The sequence below is a fragment of the Choloepus didactylus genome, chromosome 6 (assembly GCF_015220235.1).
Source record: "Choloepus didactylus isolate mChoDid1 chromosome 6, mChoDid1.pri, whole genome shotgun sequence".
In the NCBI taxonomy this organism is placed as follows: domain Eukaryota; kingdom Metazoa; phylum Chordata; class Mammalia; order Pilosa; family Megalonychidae; genus Choloepus; species Choloepus didactylus.
In genome coordinates this window covers 85,420,866-85,439,886 of record NC_051312.1, presented here as the reverse complement: position 1 = coordinate 85,439,886, position 19,021 = coordinate 85,420,866, and the positions used below count along the sequence as shown (strand labels likewise).

General features: G+C 44.1%; 1 protein-coding gene across 1 annotated transcript; it reads right to left on the bottom strand.

The window, feature by feature from the left end:
* Positions 1–266: 266 nt before the first annotated feature.
* Positions 267–3,091, bottom strand: ART5 (ADP-ribosyltransferase 5). The gene is made up of 4 exons (XM_037840454.1): positions 3,035–3,091; positions 1,377–2,106; positions 671–703; positions 267–583 (listed from the first exon to the last, which is right to left on the bottom strand). The coding sequence occupies exons 1-4, from the start codon at positions 3,089–3,091 to the stop codon at positions 477–479; spliced, it is 927 nt and encodes a 308-aa protein (XP_037696382.1). The 3' UTR covers positions 267–476.
* Between the last annotated feature and the right edge of the window lie 15,930 nt (positions 3,092–19,021).

The window sequence follows — 19,021 nt, the reverse complement described above, 5'->3', positions numbered from 1 at the left end:
CTGTTCTCCTTCCTGCCTTCAGGGTTGCTGTGAGGAACCTCTGGCTGTTAGAGCTTTGGGTTTGCAAGTTAGAGTATATGACAGGGGTCTGAACAAGGGTTTAGTTCTAAGAGGGACCAAGAGGTTATTCTTTCTACTTCCTCAGTCCCCAAGCCTGGCGAGGCCAGAGCAGGACAGACAGTCCAGTCTAATGGAATAAACCAATCATGAAATTTGATGTTTCCACACTGCAACACTTTTTAATCAAGTGACCATCATATCCTTGCTTTTTCCGGGAAGTCCCCACCACACAGCGTGGCAGCGTGGCTCCTTCCACTCTACCATGGCTTCAGGTTCCCCCACATCCTGGCCTTAGGGAGACGGCGGCTGGGGCTGGGGCTGGAACCATGTTTTTCTTTCTTGAGGCTGTTTGATGCCCCACTTCTTCACATGAAGTCATCAGTTCCCAGGACTCCTGAATGGCAGGTATTGAACCTTCAGGGCCCAGCTCCTGAGAGCTGGAACCCCTCTGGGGCCAAGAGAAGGTTCTTCCAGGAAAGCAGAGAAAAGACCCCCTTGGAGGGTGATTCTGGCTGCTCCCCTGCTGGAGAGAGAGGAAAAGAAGTTGAAGGGGTCACGAGGGCCAGGGAGAGTTGACACAGCTGAGGAAGGGGGCAGGTAGGTGACTCACTTGGTATCGACATACAGCCCCAGCTCTTCTCCCCTGAAATAGACAGCACAGTGAGGTCTTTACATAGACAGACCCTCCAACCCCAAACTTCCCTGGCACAGGCCATTCTCCCTTTCAATCCATCTTTCCCTTCTAAATGCAAACTTCTGACTTCCTTTCCTTGTCCCTATCCCAGGAAATCTTTCCAGATTATCCACCCATTCCTGCTCCCACCCAAGCCACAGTCACTCCTCCATTCTCCATTCTATCCTCCTCCTCAGCACTTGGGAACAGCACATTCATATCTTGTCAATCTGCTAAAGCCCAAGGCCTCTTGAGATCTGAAGCAGTACCCCTAACTCTTTCCTCTGCTTCCTAACATCTTTGGCAAGGTTCTTTTAACTAAGGCTAGAGTCACAAGAAGGGAAAACCCTCTGAGGCTGGACAATCCAGAGTTAGGCTGGACTGTGCAGCAGTTGGAGCCTTTTGAGAACATTTACAGAATTGTCTGAGAATATTCACGAATGCAGAAAACACTCACAGGACCTACTGAGAGCTGATAGAACCTGAATCACAGAGGACAATAACTCACAGAGGACAGAGGGCTGACTTCTAGCCCAAAACCAAGTGGCTCTCCCTGAAGGCACTGGGGACTGTGTAGGAACATCCTGGCTTATCCTGGTTTATTCCCCACCCTGCCATGCCTGCTACCCCATGCACAGCTTACCACCGAGATAGGCACAGTTAAAGTGGCTGCAGGTCTGATTATAGCTCCAGAGAGTCACTAGGCTCCGGGGTCCATCCTGGGAGAATCTGGTGACCAAGAATACTTCATGGGGGGGAATCAGCACCTCACGCTCTTCAGGAAAGACAGACAGGGCCTGGATAGGGGCCCCAAAGCAAGTCCTTAGAGAGAAGAGGGTGGCATTACCAAATCTGCGGGCCACTGCCTCATCCAGGGAGCTGGAGGCGAATTGGCCCAAGCGCACAGAGTCCCCCAGCCTCTTGGGTTCGAAGCGAAGGCTGCCCACACCGCGGAACACCACCTCCCCAGGTTTCCTGCTGCAGCCCCCGCTGCCCCGCAGCAGCTGCAGGGCCCGGGTCAGGTAGAAATGCAGGGCCTTGAAAGGAAAGTGCCTCATGTAGAGCTCCTGGGAGCCACCACCTGTCCTCACAGCCTGGTTCAGCTCCCAGTACAAGGTGTTAGATGAGTTGGTGTAGACCAGGATGGCCACTCCGTGCTGGGCCTGGAAGCCAGGGGGCAGGGTGAGCCCTTGATGCCTGTGCTCCCAGGCTCCCTGAGCTGCCTTCCAGGACTCCCGCAGCAGAGCATGGCGGGCCATCTCCTCCTTTAGCAGGGCGGCTGCCTTCTCCTCCATCTCCTCCGAGCAGCCCACATAGGCATCATCGAAGGTGTCTGGAGCCAAGCCCAGGGGCAAGATGGGAACAGCCTGGGCCTATGGAGATAAGGAAGAGAGGAGCCACGCAGGAATAGGTAAGAGTTCAGAGCACTGGACAGGGGTCCTGCTGGCAGATCAGTTCAGAAACATAGAATCTCAGTTCTGTGTCCAAATATCTGCTGTATGAAATTTGGATAGGGCTCGAGCAGAGGCTTAAATAACACAGACTTTGGAGTCCGATGGACATCCATTCAAATCCTGACTTTACCACCTACTAGCTGTGGGAACTTGTACCGTCTGGGCGTCAGGTTCTCCTCCTATTAATTAAGGATACTTCCAACCTCATAGGGTTGTTGTGAGGGTTAACATGTAGATCTTCACTTCTTTACAACCTAAAAGGGGTCATCTTGTCATTAGAGAGGTTCCCGCATTTCCTCGGAGGTGGAGCTGGATAGGCTTCAAGGGCTTTTCCCGCCCTAAGATTCAGTTTGTAGATGATACCCAAATATACAGCTAATGTCCAATTACCTTCCATCCCTGATACCCAAATCCTCTTTCCATCCTCCTCAGACTTCCTCTCCTCCATCAGGAAGCCATTGCAGGTGCTCAGCAAATACATCAAGTTATTATCAGCTCTGAGACTCCTGAGTCCTCTCCTGCTTTAGAAGCCCTTATCCCCAAGCCTGGGGCAGGGAGGGGCTGCCAGGATTACAGTACACAGATACCCAAAGGGATTTGCCCAGGCTGAACCCATGATGGGAGGTGGGAAATGGGTAGCAGAAAGGTGGAGGCAGTCCTTGGGGAGTGATGGCATGAAGGAAGGAGGATCACAGGGGGAGCTGTGGGAGGCGGTGGGGATTCTGGGAGAGGGAAAATGATTAAGAGGAGTGGGAGAGAGTTTTAGGGAGTCAGCTACCTGCTCCACCTCCTCAGGGTCGGCCTTCCAGTGCCCTTTATGACAAGGGTTTTGGTTCCCTCCAATTACCTGCCAGAGGGTGTGGAGACCGAGACAGCTGAGGGCGATGAGCAGAAATGCCATCATCGTCCCAGGGGAAGACTCCGGGAGCGTGAGGTCCGAACGACGGTAGAACCAGAGGCGACGGAGTCCTGGCTTTGATGGGCTGGGGGGCCGTGTGAGGGGGGTCCCTGGTCCAGGACTGGGCCCCAGGCGGGGGCGGGGGCGGGACCAAGGGCCGGCCTAAGGGGGTGGGCGGGGCCTTGGATTTTATTGTTCCCCAGCACAGCTCCGGGGGGCTCCCCTCCCCAGACTCCGGGCGCCCCCAGATGACAGACATGAGGGCATAATTTGCTTCTGCCTGGAGAGGGAGGGGGCGGGTGACCAAGAACTCACCTGTAGTTCCCGGAAGCCGAGAGCAAGAAGGCGCACTGATGGTTTGGGGCAATCGGGGGCTAACTTCTGGGCGGGCGATGCGCTCGCTGTCCCCGGAGTACGACTGATAAACAAAGTCCCCGCGGCTAACTATAGCCCCCGCGGCGGTAATCGGACACCGCCCTTACCCTACAACTGACACGGAGGTGGAGGGAGCGGGAGCGGCGGGGATAGGGGCTTAGGGGCGTCACTCCTCTTCCCGAGGACTGCGAGTTGTTTCTCCGGGACCTTCTTTGGCTCCAAGCAAGGCCGGAGTGGGGGCAGGAGACTTGTGAGACCTGGCCTCTTCTCAGGTGGGCCCTGAACCGGCCGGCCCCGGCCCCCAAGGGTCAGGGAGTCCCGTGAGGGTCCCGCTCGCCGAGAGGTCGCCCGTGGAACTCGCAGATTTGCATGCAATTTGCATATGGCCCACGCGGTGGGTCACAGGAGTGAGCAAATGCGCAGCCCCCGCCCCTCTCTGTAAAGTAGACCAGATGCAGAAGCTTCAGTCAGACCCTTTCTCTCTGGACCTCTCAGACTCAGGTGACCCCATGTTTACAAACATTAGTCTTTCCCTCCACCTTCTCTGAGTTTTTCTATAAATAACCCGGCTCTGAGTTTTGGATGCCCAATCAAAGGTAATGGGAGAAGGGACCAGCTGGGGAATCAGTAAGCCTCTGGAAAGGGCTTTCTAAAAGCCTGTGCCTGAAAGGTGCAAGACAATATACAATATGATCATAAAAACAGTAAATCTTGTGTCCCTATATCGATATCAAGTAAAACCAACAGTGATGAAAGAGTACCAGAAATCAAGTGTCCTTTCCTGATGATAAAAATTTTAAATTCACACAAAAACATAAAAATTAATATTTGTATGCACCTATGTTTGTGGCTTTTGAAAATAGAATTAACAAGTGCAAGAGACAAAGCTAAATCTGAATAGGAGATTTGGGTACAAGGCTCTCAGCAACTGATAGGATAAGATAAAAGATCAACAAGGATGTAGAATGATTATTAATAATAATAAATTATATTTAATACAAAAAATAAAAAATAAAAGCCTGCGCCTGGAGGTGGGTTGGAGGGCACTCATCTGGAAAGGCCAGAGAAATTGGGGGGCCTAGAAGTCAGGGTTTAAGAGATACCACCTGTTGGGGCTGGGGGTGGGCATGGGAGGTGAGACCTATCCAAAGGCTCCATTCTGGTCTGGCTTATTCATTTAACCCCATCCCTGACCCCCCACCTCCTCAGATTGTCAGCCAAATAAAGAGTTTTCCTTCAACCAGAATCCTGCTTTCTCCAAAAATCCTTCCAACAGAAAGACAACCTGTGTGTCTAAGCTTGGGGGAAAGTGGCAAAAGAGGGGGAAAGAGCAGCATTCCCAAAAACAGAGTGCTTGTTAGTCAAACTCAGCTTTGAGACGAATTATTTTGTCTGCTTTCAATGAGATTGGCCACCCCAAAGCTCTCTTTGATTAGAAATTCAGGAGCCTGTTGTTTACCATTATTTTAAAAACAGAATGTAACCTACATATCTTGCCTGCCTCACTCCTTGATGGGACCTGAGTTTGCAGTTGCTGAACAGCTGGGACAGTTGCTGGGACCGTAGCTACTTTATCCTCCTCACCTCATCTTCTGGCCGTGGGGAATTACTCCTCCCATCCTAGGACCTGTAATCCCAAGAAAGTCCCCAAGAGATGAGTCAAATCTCATTGGACAGAGAGCCTGAGGTGGGGGCAGAAAATTCTCTTACATCACCTGGCAAGTCAGAGATGGATCTGGGACCCTGGACCCAGCCTCCTTCACCCAGACATCTCTCCTTGCACCTTGGGTGAGTCTTGATGTTCACACGAAAGGCACAAAATATAAGAAGATGCTCTCTGAGGCCAAGGATGCTGGATTCTCGATGCCTCAGCCCACCTTCTCCCTGATTCAGGAATTCCCTTTATTCTGTGAGCACTGGTTCAGGCCAAACTGGGCAGAGGCTGGTGTTCCTGAGCCTTGAGGAGACATCCAGAAATAGATGGGGGCAGTGTCACATTTCTGAGCAGCTGTGTGGGGGGAGGCGTAAGGGAGGGAGGATTGACAGTATAAAGGAGAAACCCGCCCAGTGCACACTACCCCACCCTGGAGAAGGCCCAGGTAAGGGGCACCCACCCTACTCCTTGGGGGCCAGGCAGGAAAAGGGTTTTGTGAGGAGAAGTTTGGGGGATTAATGATGGAGTTTTGGGGAGTAATAAGGGAAAGTTTCAGGGAACCTTTGATTGGAGAGGTTTGGGCCATTGGAAAGTTTGGGGAACCCTGGGGAGAGATTTAGGGGTCACTGAAAGGAGCTTTCCCAGAAGAAAATGTTGAGTGAGGGCCAAGATAAAGGGAAACTGCCAAAAGCAGTGCCCTGAGCAGGATTAGAGGAAGGACAGAAGACAGCTACCCAAACAGGGGTATGGGGGGCAAGACTGAAAGAAGGCCGAGTCACTGAGCCCCTCAAATGCCACGATAGGGAGGTTGGACTCTGTCCTGAGGGCATAAAGGGATTTTTTTGTTTGTTTGAGTTTTTTTGCTTTTTTTCTGGACATATCCTCATCTTTTCCTTCATAATTTTCATCTCTGCATTTTTATTCTGCATTTCGAGGTATTTTTTTCCTGTCACAGAAGATTTTTAAGCAGGTAAGTAACATGACCAGAGTTGTCTTTTAGAAATATTGCTCTCTCTGCTCTGTGGAGGGTGGATTAGCACAGGTGACAGTGGAAACAGGTGAGGAGGCAGGTGCAAATCTGAGCCAGGGCAGGGGATGTGGGGATGGGAAAAGGGAAGGAGAATCTAGGATTTCCCATATTGTGCCAAGCATTAGTTACATAAATGTTTGATGAATGATTGAATGAATGGACACCTCTGGTGAGGAGCTTGGATGACTGGTGTGAAAAACAGGATGGTATATTACATGAGACTCTTCCAAAGGCAAGTTAACTGAAACTACCCTCACTTGATTAAACCTAAAGAGGAATTTATCACAAGGATACCAGGGAATCTCAAGGAACCCAAGGGCCAGAAGTGAAGAGCCCCCAGGAACCCAGGGAGGAGTCTCACTCCACTTGTGCTTTGGAAGCAGCTCTTTCTGTCTCTCAGCTCTCTTTCTCATCCCTTCCCCAACTTCAATATACCCATGACCTCCAATTTTCTCTTCTTATGGTTCACTCTGTTATCTTCTGGACATCTGCCCCTGAAGAGCCCACATGTTCCACACTAAATTCACATTTCCCCTCCAAACCTGCTCATTTATTCAATATATATTTTTAGTGAGCACCCACTATGTGCCAGGCAGAAGGCTGTTGTTAGAACTAAAATGAGCAAGATGAGCTTTTAAAATCTACTCTGCTCCTCTGCTGTGTTTCTGGTTTGGAGAATGGAAACCTGCATGCCATCCTTGATTTTTTTCCCCTCTCTCTCATTCTCTACATCCCATCAGACACCAAAATCCAGTACCTTTGACCCTAGTAACTCTAGGTCTGTCTCACTGCCATTACTTTAGTACAGGCCATATCATCCAATGTCCTCAGTCTGATTTTACAGTTCTTCTTCCCCACCCCAAGTCTATCTCTCTAACTGCCTTGTCTCTCTGCAGGACAGAGATGGGGACACAAACAGAGCAGTGGAGAGGCAGCAAAAGACATAGTTGGCCCAGTGAGCTTTTGCTACATAACCATTTTGCTATATGCCACAAAATCTCAGTGGCATACAACATGCATTTATCATCATGCTTGTGGGTCTTCAGGTTGACTGTGGATTGGCTAATCTAACAGGTTGCCCATTTAGCTTACCTGGGTTCCCCCTCATTGTGTTTTGGCCTCAGGTCTGCTCTTTTTATGTTCATTCTGAGGCCCAGGCTGAAGGAGCAGCTCTGATTCACATTCTTATGGTTTGTAATCCAAAAGAAAGAAACACTCTCTATCTTAGTTTTGGTTTTCCTCAAAGCAGACACAGACATGAGGACTTCGGTACAGTAAACTTGTTTGTGAGGTGAACCCAGGAAGTACAAGTGAAGAAGCAGACCTGTGAAGAGAGGAGAGATAAAAGCCAATAAAAAGTGTGGTAATAAGCAGGTAACCACTAGGGTCAACTGGGGCTCAGTCTCATTGGAGACCCTCTGAGGGACAGGGAATCTGACTTCCATCCCTCATGGGTTGAGAGTTGTCCTTGGGGATATTAAATCCCCTGCACTTTGGGGGTGCCCTGTGCTTGCAGGTGCTGGAGAAAGCCTCAGGCACAGAAAGATGTGGGGCACTGGAGGTGAGAAGCCATCAGTATCCATAAGAGTGATCCATCCCACCTGCAGATAGACTCAGAGGTGGGCTGAGGACATGCAAGTTGGAGAATCAACAGTGTCTGGTATACCCTCTCTCTCCCAGCATCCATATATCAAATCCCAGGAAAGACTCTGATTGGCCCTGCTTGGGTCATGTGTCTAACCCTGAACCAGTCACAATGGCCGGGGCATTAACGTACCAGTTCTGGGTCATGTGTTCACCCCATGGGGGTGCACAGGGCAATGAAAAACCCAACTAAATCCTGTGGACCGGATACTCCATGGGAAAGAGAGGATCTATTTCAGGAGCTTAGGCTTAACGAATCTTGGAATCTTAGCCTCAGAATCAAGAACTCCCCAAATCCGGTCTCTCTAATCCTAAATATAAAAACATACACGTGTTTTAAAATTAATTTAGTTATTTTTATCAGAGAGGTTGTAGGTTCACAGAAAGATCATGCAGAAATACAGAGTTTTCCCAAACACCCAGCCCCATTTTTAATATTTTGCATGAGTATGGTTTCTTTGTTACAACTGATGAGAGAATATTATTATAATTGTACTATTAACTATAGTTCATAGTTTACATTAGGGTTCACTGTGTTGTACAATCTTATGTATGTCTTTTTTTCAAATTTTTATTCTAGCAAGATATATATCATCTAAAACTTCCCCTTTTAACCACATTCTGATATATAATTCAGTGGTGTTAATTACATTCACAATGTGGCATTACTATCACCATTACACATTAACAAAACTTTCCCATCACCCCAAACAGAAAATCTGCAAGAATTGAGAATTAACTCTCCATTCCCTACCTGCACCCAAGCCCCTGGTAACTTATAATCTAGATTCTGACTCTAAGAATTTGCTTATTCTAATTATTTCATATCAGTGAGATCATACTATGTTTGTCCTTTTGTGTCTGGCTTATTTCACTTAACAAGATGTCTTCGAGATTCATGCATGTTGTCACATGTATCAGAACTTCGTTTCTTTTCAAAGTTGAATAATATTCCCTTGTACGTATACACCACATTTTGTTTATCCATTCATCAGTCGATAGATACTGGGTTGCCCTCCATCATTTGGCAATTGGGAATAATGCCACATTGGTGTGCCAATATCAGTTCAAATTCCTACTTTCAATTCTTTTGTGTATATACCTAGAAGAGGGATTGTTGGTGTTCTAGTTTGCTAATGCTGCCAGAATGCAAAACACCAGAGATGGATTGGCTTTTATAAAAGGGGGTTTATTTGGTTACACAGTTACAGTCTTAAGGCCATAAAGTATCAGCAATAGGGTGCCTTCACTGGAGGATGGCCAATGGTGTCCAGAAAACCTCTGTTAGCTGGGAAGGCACGTGACTGGCGTCTGCTCCAAAGTTCTGGTTTCAAGGTGGCTTTCTCCCAGGACATTCCTCTCTAGGCCACAGCTCCTCTTCAAAATGTCACTCTCAGTTGCTCTTGGGGCATCTGTCCTCTCTTAGCTTCTCCGGAGCAAGAGTCTGCTTCCAATGGCCATCTTCAAAATGTCACTCTTCTGCAGCTCCTGTGCTTTCTTCAAAGTGTCCCTCTGGCTGTAGCAAGCTTGCTCCTTCTGTCTGAGCTTATATAGTGCCTCAGTAATTTAATTCAGACCCACCCTGAATGGGTGGGCCAACACCTCCATGGAAATTATCCAATCAGAGTCATCACCCACAGCTGGGTGGGGCACATCTCCATGGAAACATTCAAAGAACTACAATCTAATTAATACTGATAGGTCTGCCCACACAAGATGACATCAAAGATAATGGCGTTTGGGGGGACATAATACATTCAAACTGGCACAGCTGGGTCATATGGGAATTCTATACTTAACTTTCTGAGAAATCACCAACCTGTTTTCCACAGCAGCTGCACTATTTTACATTCCCACCACGAGTGAATGAGTGTTTCTATTTCTCCACATCCTCTCCAACACTTGTTATTTTTTTGTTTTCTTATTAGTAGACACTCTAGTGGGTGTGAAATGGTTTCTCGTTGTAGTTTTGGTTTGCATTTCCCTAATGGCTAATGATGTTCAGCATTTTTTCATGTGCTTTTTGGACATTCGTGTATCTTTGGAGAAATGGCTATTCAGGTCCTTTCCCATTTTTAAATTGGGTTGTTTGTCCTTTTTTTTCTTTAATTTTTATTGGGATTGTTCAGATACCATACAATTATCCAAAGATCGAAAGTGCACAATCAGTTGCCCCTGGTACCCTCATCCAGCTCTGCATCCATCACCGCACTTAATTTTTGTTCAATTTTTAGAAACTTTTCATTACTCCAGACAAGAAATAAAGTGAAAGAAGTAAAAAGAAAAAAAAAAAAAACCCACAAGAAAAAGAAAAGGAAACTCAAATCCTCCCATATCCTTAACCAACACCCCTCAATTGTTGACTCGTAGTGTTGGTATAGTATCTTTGTTACTTTTTATGAAAGAATGTTGAAATACTACTAACTGTAGTATATAGTTTGCAATAGGTATATACTTCTTCCCTATATGCCCCTCTATTATTAACTTCTAGTTGTATTGTCATACATTTGTTCTGGTTCATGGAAGAGTTTTCTAATGTTTGTGCAGTTGATCATGGACATTGCCCACCATAGGATTCAGTTTTATACATTCCCAACTTTTGACCTCCAACTTTCCTTCTGGTGACATATATGACTCTGAGCTTCCCCTTTCCACCTCATTCATGCGCCATTCAGCACTGTTAGTTATTCTCACATCTTGCTACTGACACCTCTGTTCATTTCCAAACCTTTAAGTTCATCTTAGTTGAACATTCTGCTCATACTAAGCAACCACTCCCCATTCTTAAGCCTCATCCTATATCTTGGTACCTTATATTTCATGTCTATGAGTTTACATATTATAATTAGTTCTTATCAGTGAGACCCTGCAATATTTGTCCTTATGTGTCTGGCTTATTTCACTCAGTATATTGCCCTTGAGGTTTTGTCATCAACCAATTTTTTTTTTTTAAAGATGGTTTTGTTCACACACCATACGTTCCATCCTAAGTAAACAATCGATGGTTCACATATTTATGTGTTCACTACCTTCACCACTATCTATATAAGGGCATCTACATTTCTTCCACAAGGCAGGAGGGAGAGTCAAAGAAGGTAGAGAGGCAAAAGAAAGGAAAAAAAAATGATAGCTAGGAAGTAGCAAAAGGAAAAGCAACCTTAAATCAAAGTAAAGAGTCAGACAACACCACCAGTGTCAAGTGTCTAACATGCCTCCCCTATCCCCCCCTCTTATCTGCATTTACCTTTGTTACATTAAAGGAAGCATAATACAATGATTCTGTTAGTTACAGTCTGTAGTTTACTTTGATTGCATCCCTCCCCCAATGCCTCCCCATTTTTAACACCTTGCAAGGTTGACATTTGCTTGTTCTCCCTCATAAAAAAGCATATTTGTACATTTTATCACAATTGTTGAACACTCTAGATGTCACCAAGTTACACAGTCCCATTCTTTATCTTTCCTCCTTTCTTCTGGTGTCTCACATGTTCCCAACCTTCCTCTCTCAACTGTATTCACAGTTATCTTTGTTCAGTGTACTTACATTGCTGTGCTATCTCCCAAAATTGTGTTCCAAAGCACGCACTCCTGTCTTCTCCCATCACTCTGTAGTGCTCCCTTTAGTAGTTCCTGTAGGGTGGGTGTCTTGTTCACAAAGTCTCTCATTGTCTGTTTGTCAGAAAATATTTTGAGCTCTCCCTCATATTTGAAGGACAGCTTTGCTGGATATAGGATTCTTGGTTGGCTGTTTTTCTCTTTCAGTATCTTAAATATATCACACCACTTCCTTCTTGCCTTTATGGTTTCTGCTGAGAGATCTGTACATAGTCTTATTAAGCTTCCTTTGTATGTGATGGATTGCTTTTCTCTTCCTGCTTTCAGGATTCTCTCTTTGTCTTTGACATTTGATAATCTGATTATTAGGTGTCTTGGTGTAGGCCTTTTCAGATGTATTCTGTTTGGAGTATGCTGCACTTCTTGGATCTGTAATTTTATGTCTTTCATAAGAGATGGGAAATTTTCATTGATTATTTCCTCTATTACTGCCTCTGCCCCTTTTCCCTTCTCTTCTCCTTCTGGGATACCAATGATATGTACATTCTTGAACTTTGTTTCATCTTTAAGTTCCCAGAGACATTGCTCATATTTTTTCATTCTTTTTTCCATCTGCTCCTTTGCATGTAGGCTTTCAGGTGTTTTGTTCTCCAGATCTTGAGTGTTTTCTTCTGCCTCTTGAGATCTGCTGTTGTATGTTTCCATTGTGTCTTTCATCTCTTGTGTTGTGCCTTTCATTTCCATAGATTCTACTAGTTGTTTTTTTTGAACTTTCGATTTCTGCCTTATGTATGCCCAGTGTTTTCTTTACAGCCTCTATCTCTTTTGTGAAACATTCTCTAAACTTTTTGAATTGATTCAGCATTAGTTGTTTAAATTCCTGTATCTCAGTTGAAGTGTACATTTGTTCCTTTGACTGGGCCATAACTTTGTTTTTCTTGTGTAGGTTGTAGTTTTCTGTTGTCTAGGCATCTGACCTCCTAGGCCACCCCAATCAGGTTTTCCCAGACGAGAACAGGCTCAGGTCACAGAAGGAGGAAATATTCAGTATCCAGTTTCCCTGATTGTTTTTCTTAGAGGAAGCACACACCCCATGCTTTTCTGCCTGGCAGGTGCACCTGTCAGCCTGTCACTGGCTGGTGTAAGGGGGTGTGGCCCATGGCTCTCCTCCCCCAGACTTTGGGGTCTGGTTCTGGCAAGGCAGGCAGCAGAGCTAGGCCCCTCCCTTTCCTCTTGGGAAGCTATGCCCCCTCCAGAGAGGTCATCTCCATATCAGTAAGTTCTTTGTTTCTCTGACTCTGCTGATCAAAGTGTTCTGATTTTAAAATGGCTGAGGCTTTCTTTACTGCAAAGCGCTGCAGGCTGAAAATGGCTGAGGTTTTCTCTACAGAGAGAGAAAGGGACAGAAAAGCTCCCAGGTTCACCCGTCAGCCAGAGATAGCACCCGATCCTCTGGGCTCCCTGTCCTGAGACAGATATGTCCCGCGACTCTCCCAAGGTCAGTTGTCACCAAAAACCTCTGTCTGCTTGTTGAGGATTCACTGTCTGTATTGAGCAGTTAACATTAAAACCCCAGTTGGAGCTGGGCTGAGAGAGTGCTGCTTTCTAGCACCGTGAAGCTTCCATGAGGGAGGGGCTCTCATTCTCTTGGGTCTCAGCGCGGGTCCACAGTTTTACTTACAGATTTTATGCTGTGATCTCGGGCATTCCTCCCAATTCAGGTTGATGGATGATCAGTGGACAGTCACGTTTGTCTCCCTGCAGTTATTCCAGATTATTTACTAGTTTTTTGGTCATTTATGGATTGTTCCAGGGGGGACTAACAGCTTCCACTCCTCTCTATGCCGCCATCTTAGCTCCTACTTCTGTTTGTCCTTTTGTTGTTGAGTTATAGGTTTTCTGTACAAATTCTGGATATTAAATCTTTATCAGACATTTTCTCCCATTCTGTAGGTTGTCTTTTACTTTCATGACAAAGTCCTTTGATGCACAAAAGTTTTAATTTTGATGAGGTCCCATTTATCTATTTCTTCTTTTGTTGCTTATGCTTTGGGTGTAAAGTCTAAGAAGCCATAAAGCAACGCATGTTTTAGTTAAGCTGAACTGATGGAAAGCAACAAAAACTCAATAAAGTTAACTCGAGTAACGGGATTTATTGTAAGTAAGCACATGTGTAGGAACCCAGGGAAAACAGGAAGCCAAGTCCCAGGAAGGGCAGAAACCAGAGTAAAGTCACTGTAGTAAGAGAAGGATCTGTGGTTAAAGCCAAGTCACAGTGTCCAATGCAAGTTCACACCTTCATTATAGGAAACAAACCTCATTGTTGGAGTCTTTCTGGACCTGACAGTCAACAATCTCAAAGCACTGACAGCTTGCAGAAAGGGTTTCTAGTAACAAGTTTCCACAGAGCCCTGTATTTCCTTTCCTACTTCTTTCCATGCAGCCTGGGCCTGGAGTTCATTCCTTTCCTGAAGCAGTTCCAGTGTATATGCTGGAGAGCCCCCACTGCAATCTCTAATACTGTGAAGAACAGACATCGAAGCCCATTGTCCTTTAACTCATTACCTCTTTAAAATTTCCTATGGCAGCAGCTGCCAAGGCCTTCAAAGCTTTTTCTCTGGTAGATTCCAAGAGACCACAGACTCTTAGAACGCAAGCAGTTTTTTGCTACCACATACTCTGCCCATAAACATTCCCTCCTATAATGGGGAGAGTGCCTAATGCCCTACAGCCCTCTCTGATCCCATTTTCAATTCTATATATTCGGTACTTCCATTGATTGGCTCTTCATGTAAGCCCCATTCCGAGTACAAATTTATTTCAATTAAGCTCTTTGGCTACTTGAAATTCCACACTCCATCTCCAGTTCAAAAGAGCTTAAAAAGCAGGGATGTGTTTTGTCATTGTTGCTGTACATAATTTTACCCTCGGTACCTACCACATTATAGATGCTCAAGAAATATCCATTGAATGGATAAGCAGGCTCTGAGGTTGGCTCTTCATGTAAGCCCCATTCCGAGTACAAATTTATTTCAATTAAGCTCTTTGGCTACTTGAAATTCCACACTCCATCTCCAGTTCAAAAGAGCTTAAAAAGCAGGGATGTGTTTTGTCATTGTTGCTGTACATAATTTTACCCTCAGTACCTACCACATTATAGATGCTCAAGAAATATCCATTGAATGAATAAGCAGGCTCTGAGGGAAAGAAGATAACGAGTTCAGTTATGGACATGTTAAATTTGATAAAAACTACTGTCAACCCCATAGCCCAGAGAAGCTCACAGCTTAACTTCAATTGTATATTGGCCATTACAGAATCTTGGGTTTGGAGAATCATAAAATTAAAGACACACAGAATGCCAGTGTCTTAGAGTAACTGAACTATCAAAACTTAGGCCCCTCAGAGCCAGAAGGGATCATGGAGCAGGGACTCTTAGCTTGAATGAGATTAGGGACATGTAATACTTGTGTGAACGTATATATGCTCATTTTATGAAGAAGGGTTTCATCTTTCATCAGATTTTCAAATATAAAGAACCCTAACTATATTACCACTTGTATAAAAGTAGGAAAACAAATATCTGTGAAATTGTTTGTTTATGCATAGACTATCTTTAGAAGGATACATAAGGAAATGGGAACACTGGTTCCTCTCAGAAGATCAGGTGGAGGCTGGAGAACTGATGAGTTTACAAGAGGTCTTTATTCTTTTTTTTTTTTTTTTTTGCTATTGATTTTTTTTTTTTTTTTCATTTTTATTGAGATTGTTCAGATACCATACAATTATCCAAAGATCCAAAGTGTACACTCACTTGCCCCTGGGTACCCTCATACAGCTGTGCATCCATCACCACACTTAATTTTTGTTCAATTTTTAGAAACTTTTCATTACTCCAGACAAGAAATAAAGTGAAAGATGAAAAAAGAAAAAAAGAAAAGGAAACTCTAAACCTCTCCTATCCCTAACCAATCCCCCTCAATTGTTGACTCCTAGTATTGATATAGTACGTTTGTTACTGTTTATGAAAAAATGTTGAAATACTACTAACTGTAGTATATAGTTTGTAATAGGTATATAGTTCTTCCCTATATGCCCCTCTATTATTAACTTCTAATTGTATTGTCATACATTTGTTCTGGTTCATGAAGTGATTTCTAGTATTTGTACAGTTGATCATGGACATTGCCCACCATAGGATTCAGTTTTATACATTTCCATCTTTTGACCTCCAACTTTCCTTCTGGTGACATATATGACTCGGAGCTTCCCCTTTCCACCTCATTCACACACCATTCGGCGCTGTTAGTTATTCTCACATCTTGCTACCAACACCCCTGTTCATTTCCAAACATTTAAGTTCATCCTAATTGAACATTCTGCTCATACTAAGCAAGAGCATCTACATTTCTTCCACAAGGCAGGAGGGAGAGTCAAAGAAGGTAGAGAGGCAAAAGAAAGAGGAAACAAACAAACAAAAAAAAATGACAGCTAGGAAGCAGCAAAAGGAAAAATAACCTTAAATCAAAGTAGAATAAAGAATCAGACAATACCACCAATATCAAGTGTCCAACATGCCTCCCCTATCCCCACCTCTTATCTGCATTCACCTTGGTATATCACCTTTGTTACATTAAAGGAAGCATAATACAATGATTCTATTAGTTACAGTCTCTAGTTTATGCTGATTGCATCCCTCCCCCAATGCCTCCCCATTTTTAACACCTTGCAAGGTTGACATTTGCTTGTTCTCCCTCGTAAAAGAACATATTTGTACATTTTATCACAATTGTTGAATACTCTAGATTTCACCAAGTTACACAGTCCCAGTCGTTATCTTTCCTCCTTTCTTGTGGTGTCTCACATGCTCCCCATCTCTCTCTCAACCATATGCATAGTTACCTTTGCTCAGTGTACTTACATTGTTGTGCTACCATCTCCCAAAATTGTGTTCCAGACCACACACTCCTGTCTTCTATCATCCTGTAGTGCTCCCTTTAGTATTTCCTGTAGGGCAGGTGTCTTGTTCACAAAGTCTCTCATTGTCTGTTTGTCAGAAAATATTTTGAGCTCTCCCTCATATTTGAAGGACAGCTTTGCTGGATACAGGATTCTTAGTTGGTGGTTTTTCTCTTTCAGTATCTTAAATATATCACACCACTTCCTTCTTGCCTCCATGATTTCTGCTGAGAGATCCGCACATAGTCTTATGAAGCTTCCTTTGTATGTAATGGATTGCTTTTCTCTTGCTGCTTTCAGGATTCTCTCTTTGTCTTTGACATTTGATAATCTGATTATTAAGTGTCTTGGCGTAGGCCTATTCATATCTCTTCTGTTTGGAGTACGCTGTGCTTCTTGGATCTGTAATTTTATGTCTTTCATAAGAGATGGGAAATTTTCATTGATTATTTCCTCTATTATTGCTTCTGCCCCCTTTCCCTTCTCTTCTCCTTCTGGGACACCAATGATACGTATATTATTGTACTTTGTTTCATCCTTGAGTTCCCGGAGACGTTGCTCATATTTTTTCATTCTTTTCTCCATCTGCTCCTTTGCATGTAGGCTTTCAGGTGTTTTGTTCTCCAGTTCCTGGGTGTTTTCTTCTGCCTCTTGAGATCTGCTGTTGTATGTTTCCATTGTGTCTTTCATCTCGTGTTGTGCCTTTCATTTCCACAGATTCTACTAGTAGGTTTTTTGAACTTTTGATTTCTGCCGTATACATGTCCAGTGCTTCCTTTACAGCCTCTATCTCTTTTGCAATATCTTCTCTAAACTTTTTGAATTGATTTAGCATTAGTTGTTTAAATTCCTGTATCTCAGTTGAAGTGTACGTTTGTTCCTTTGACTGGGCCATACCTTTGTTTTTCTTAGTGTAGGTTGTAATTTTCTGTTGTCTAGGCATGGTTTCCTTGGTTATCCAAATCAGGTTTTCCCAGACCAGAACAGGTTCAGGTCCCAGAGGGAAGAAATATTCAGTATCTGGTTTCCCTGCGGGTGTGTCTTAGAAAATTGCTCCACCCTTTGATGCCTCGGGTCACTGTGCTTTTCTGCCCAGCAGGTGGCACCTGTCAGCCTATAATTCTTGACTGGTGTGAGGAGGTATGGCTGTGTTCCCTCAGGCTCTGGGGTCTGGTTCTGAATGGAAAGGGCCCTACCCCTTTCCTCCTAGAGAAGAGAGACCCCTCAGGTGGAGGTCATTAGCATTTCAATGGCCTCACTCTCTGCTTGTGGTGTCTCCACCCTTCCCCGAGTCACAGCCCTGGAAACTGAAAATGACTGGGGCTTTCTCCACTGAGCCAAAAAAGAAACAGGTAGTCCCCTTCAGACCCAGTCCAAGGCAACCCTCTGGCTCTCCCAGGTCAGTCGTCACCCAAAGCCTCTGTCTGTTTTTTGGGGCTGCGTACCTGTAGTGAGCAGTTCACACTCGGTACTTAAAACCCCAGTTGGAGCTCAGCTGAGCTGTATTCACTTGCTGGGAGAGAGCTTCTCTCTGGCACCACGCGGCTGTGCAGCTCGGGCTATGGGGGAGGGGGTCTCCCGACCTGGTTCCGCAGGTTTTACTTACAGATTTTATGCTGTGTTCTCGGGCATTCCTCCCAATTCGGGTTGGTGTATGATGAGTGGATGGTCTCGTTTGTCCCCCTGCAGTTATTCTGGATTATTTACTAGTTGTTTCTGTTTTTTTGTAGTTGTTCCAGAGGGACTACTTAGCTTCCACTCCTTTCTATGCCGCCATCTTGCCCGACTCCTGTACCATTCACTTTTGTACTATTTAAATTGTGAACAATGAAAATATATTACCTTTTAGAATATTAAATTAAAACCTTAAAATATTAAAATTGAAGTTATGATTGATTTTACTGGTGATCAGAGAAATGCAAATTAAAAAGTAGACAGCATTTTTTGCCCACTAGTTACATGAAAAATTTTAAAAAGATCAATAATATCCAGCACAGGCAAACATGTGGAGAAAAAGGCATTCTTATTCATTGTTGGTAGGAGGACACACTGGTACCTCTCTGGATGGCAATTTGGCAGTGCCTATCAAAATAAAAATATCATATTCTTTGAATCTCATTTTACTTCTTGAAATCTTCCCTATAAAATATGCACATATATACATAAGGATTTATATAATTGAATACTCACTACAGTTTATGTGTAATATCCAAAATTAGGGGGAAAAATGTATATATTAATAAGGAAATGGTTAAATTATAGTTTAATTATACTATGAAGCACCATGTTGCCATTTTAATGAACAAGGTAGATATATATTATATTGACATGGAAAGAAGTCCAAGAGACATCATTTTCTGGGGGAAAAAAAAAGGTTATAGAATATGTATGTCTAAGCACGTTCCCTTTTTATTTTTGAAAAAATAAAATTAAAAAAACAAAAACAGACTGTATACAGAAAATGATGTGAGCTTGTGTGTGTGTGTGTGTGTGTGTGTCTGTGTGTGTGTGTGTATTTATATATTACATTATTTGTATAAGTGTAGGAAAAGGTCCTGAAGGATACTGCCATCACTGGTCTCCCCCTCCTCACTGGCAGGCAAGGGTAAAGCGACAAAGAAGAAAGGGGACCTGACTTTGTGGTTCATACACTCCTTTTTTAAAAACACAAGAACAAAAACAAAAACAATAAGCATGCATTACTTTGTGTTTTAGTTTC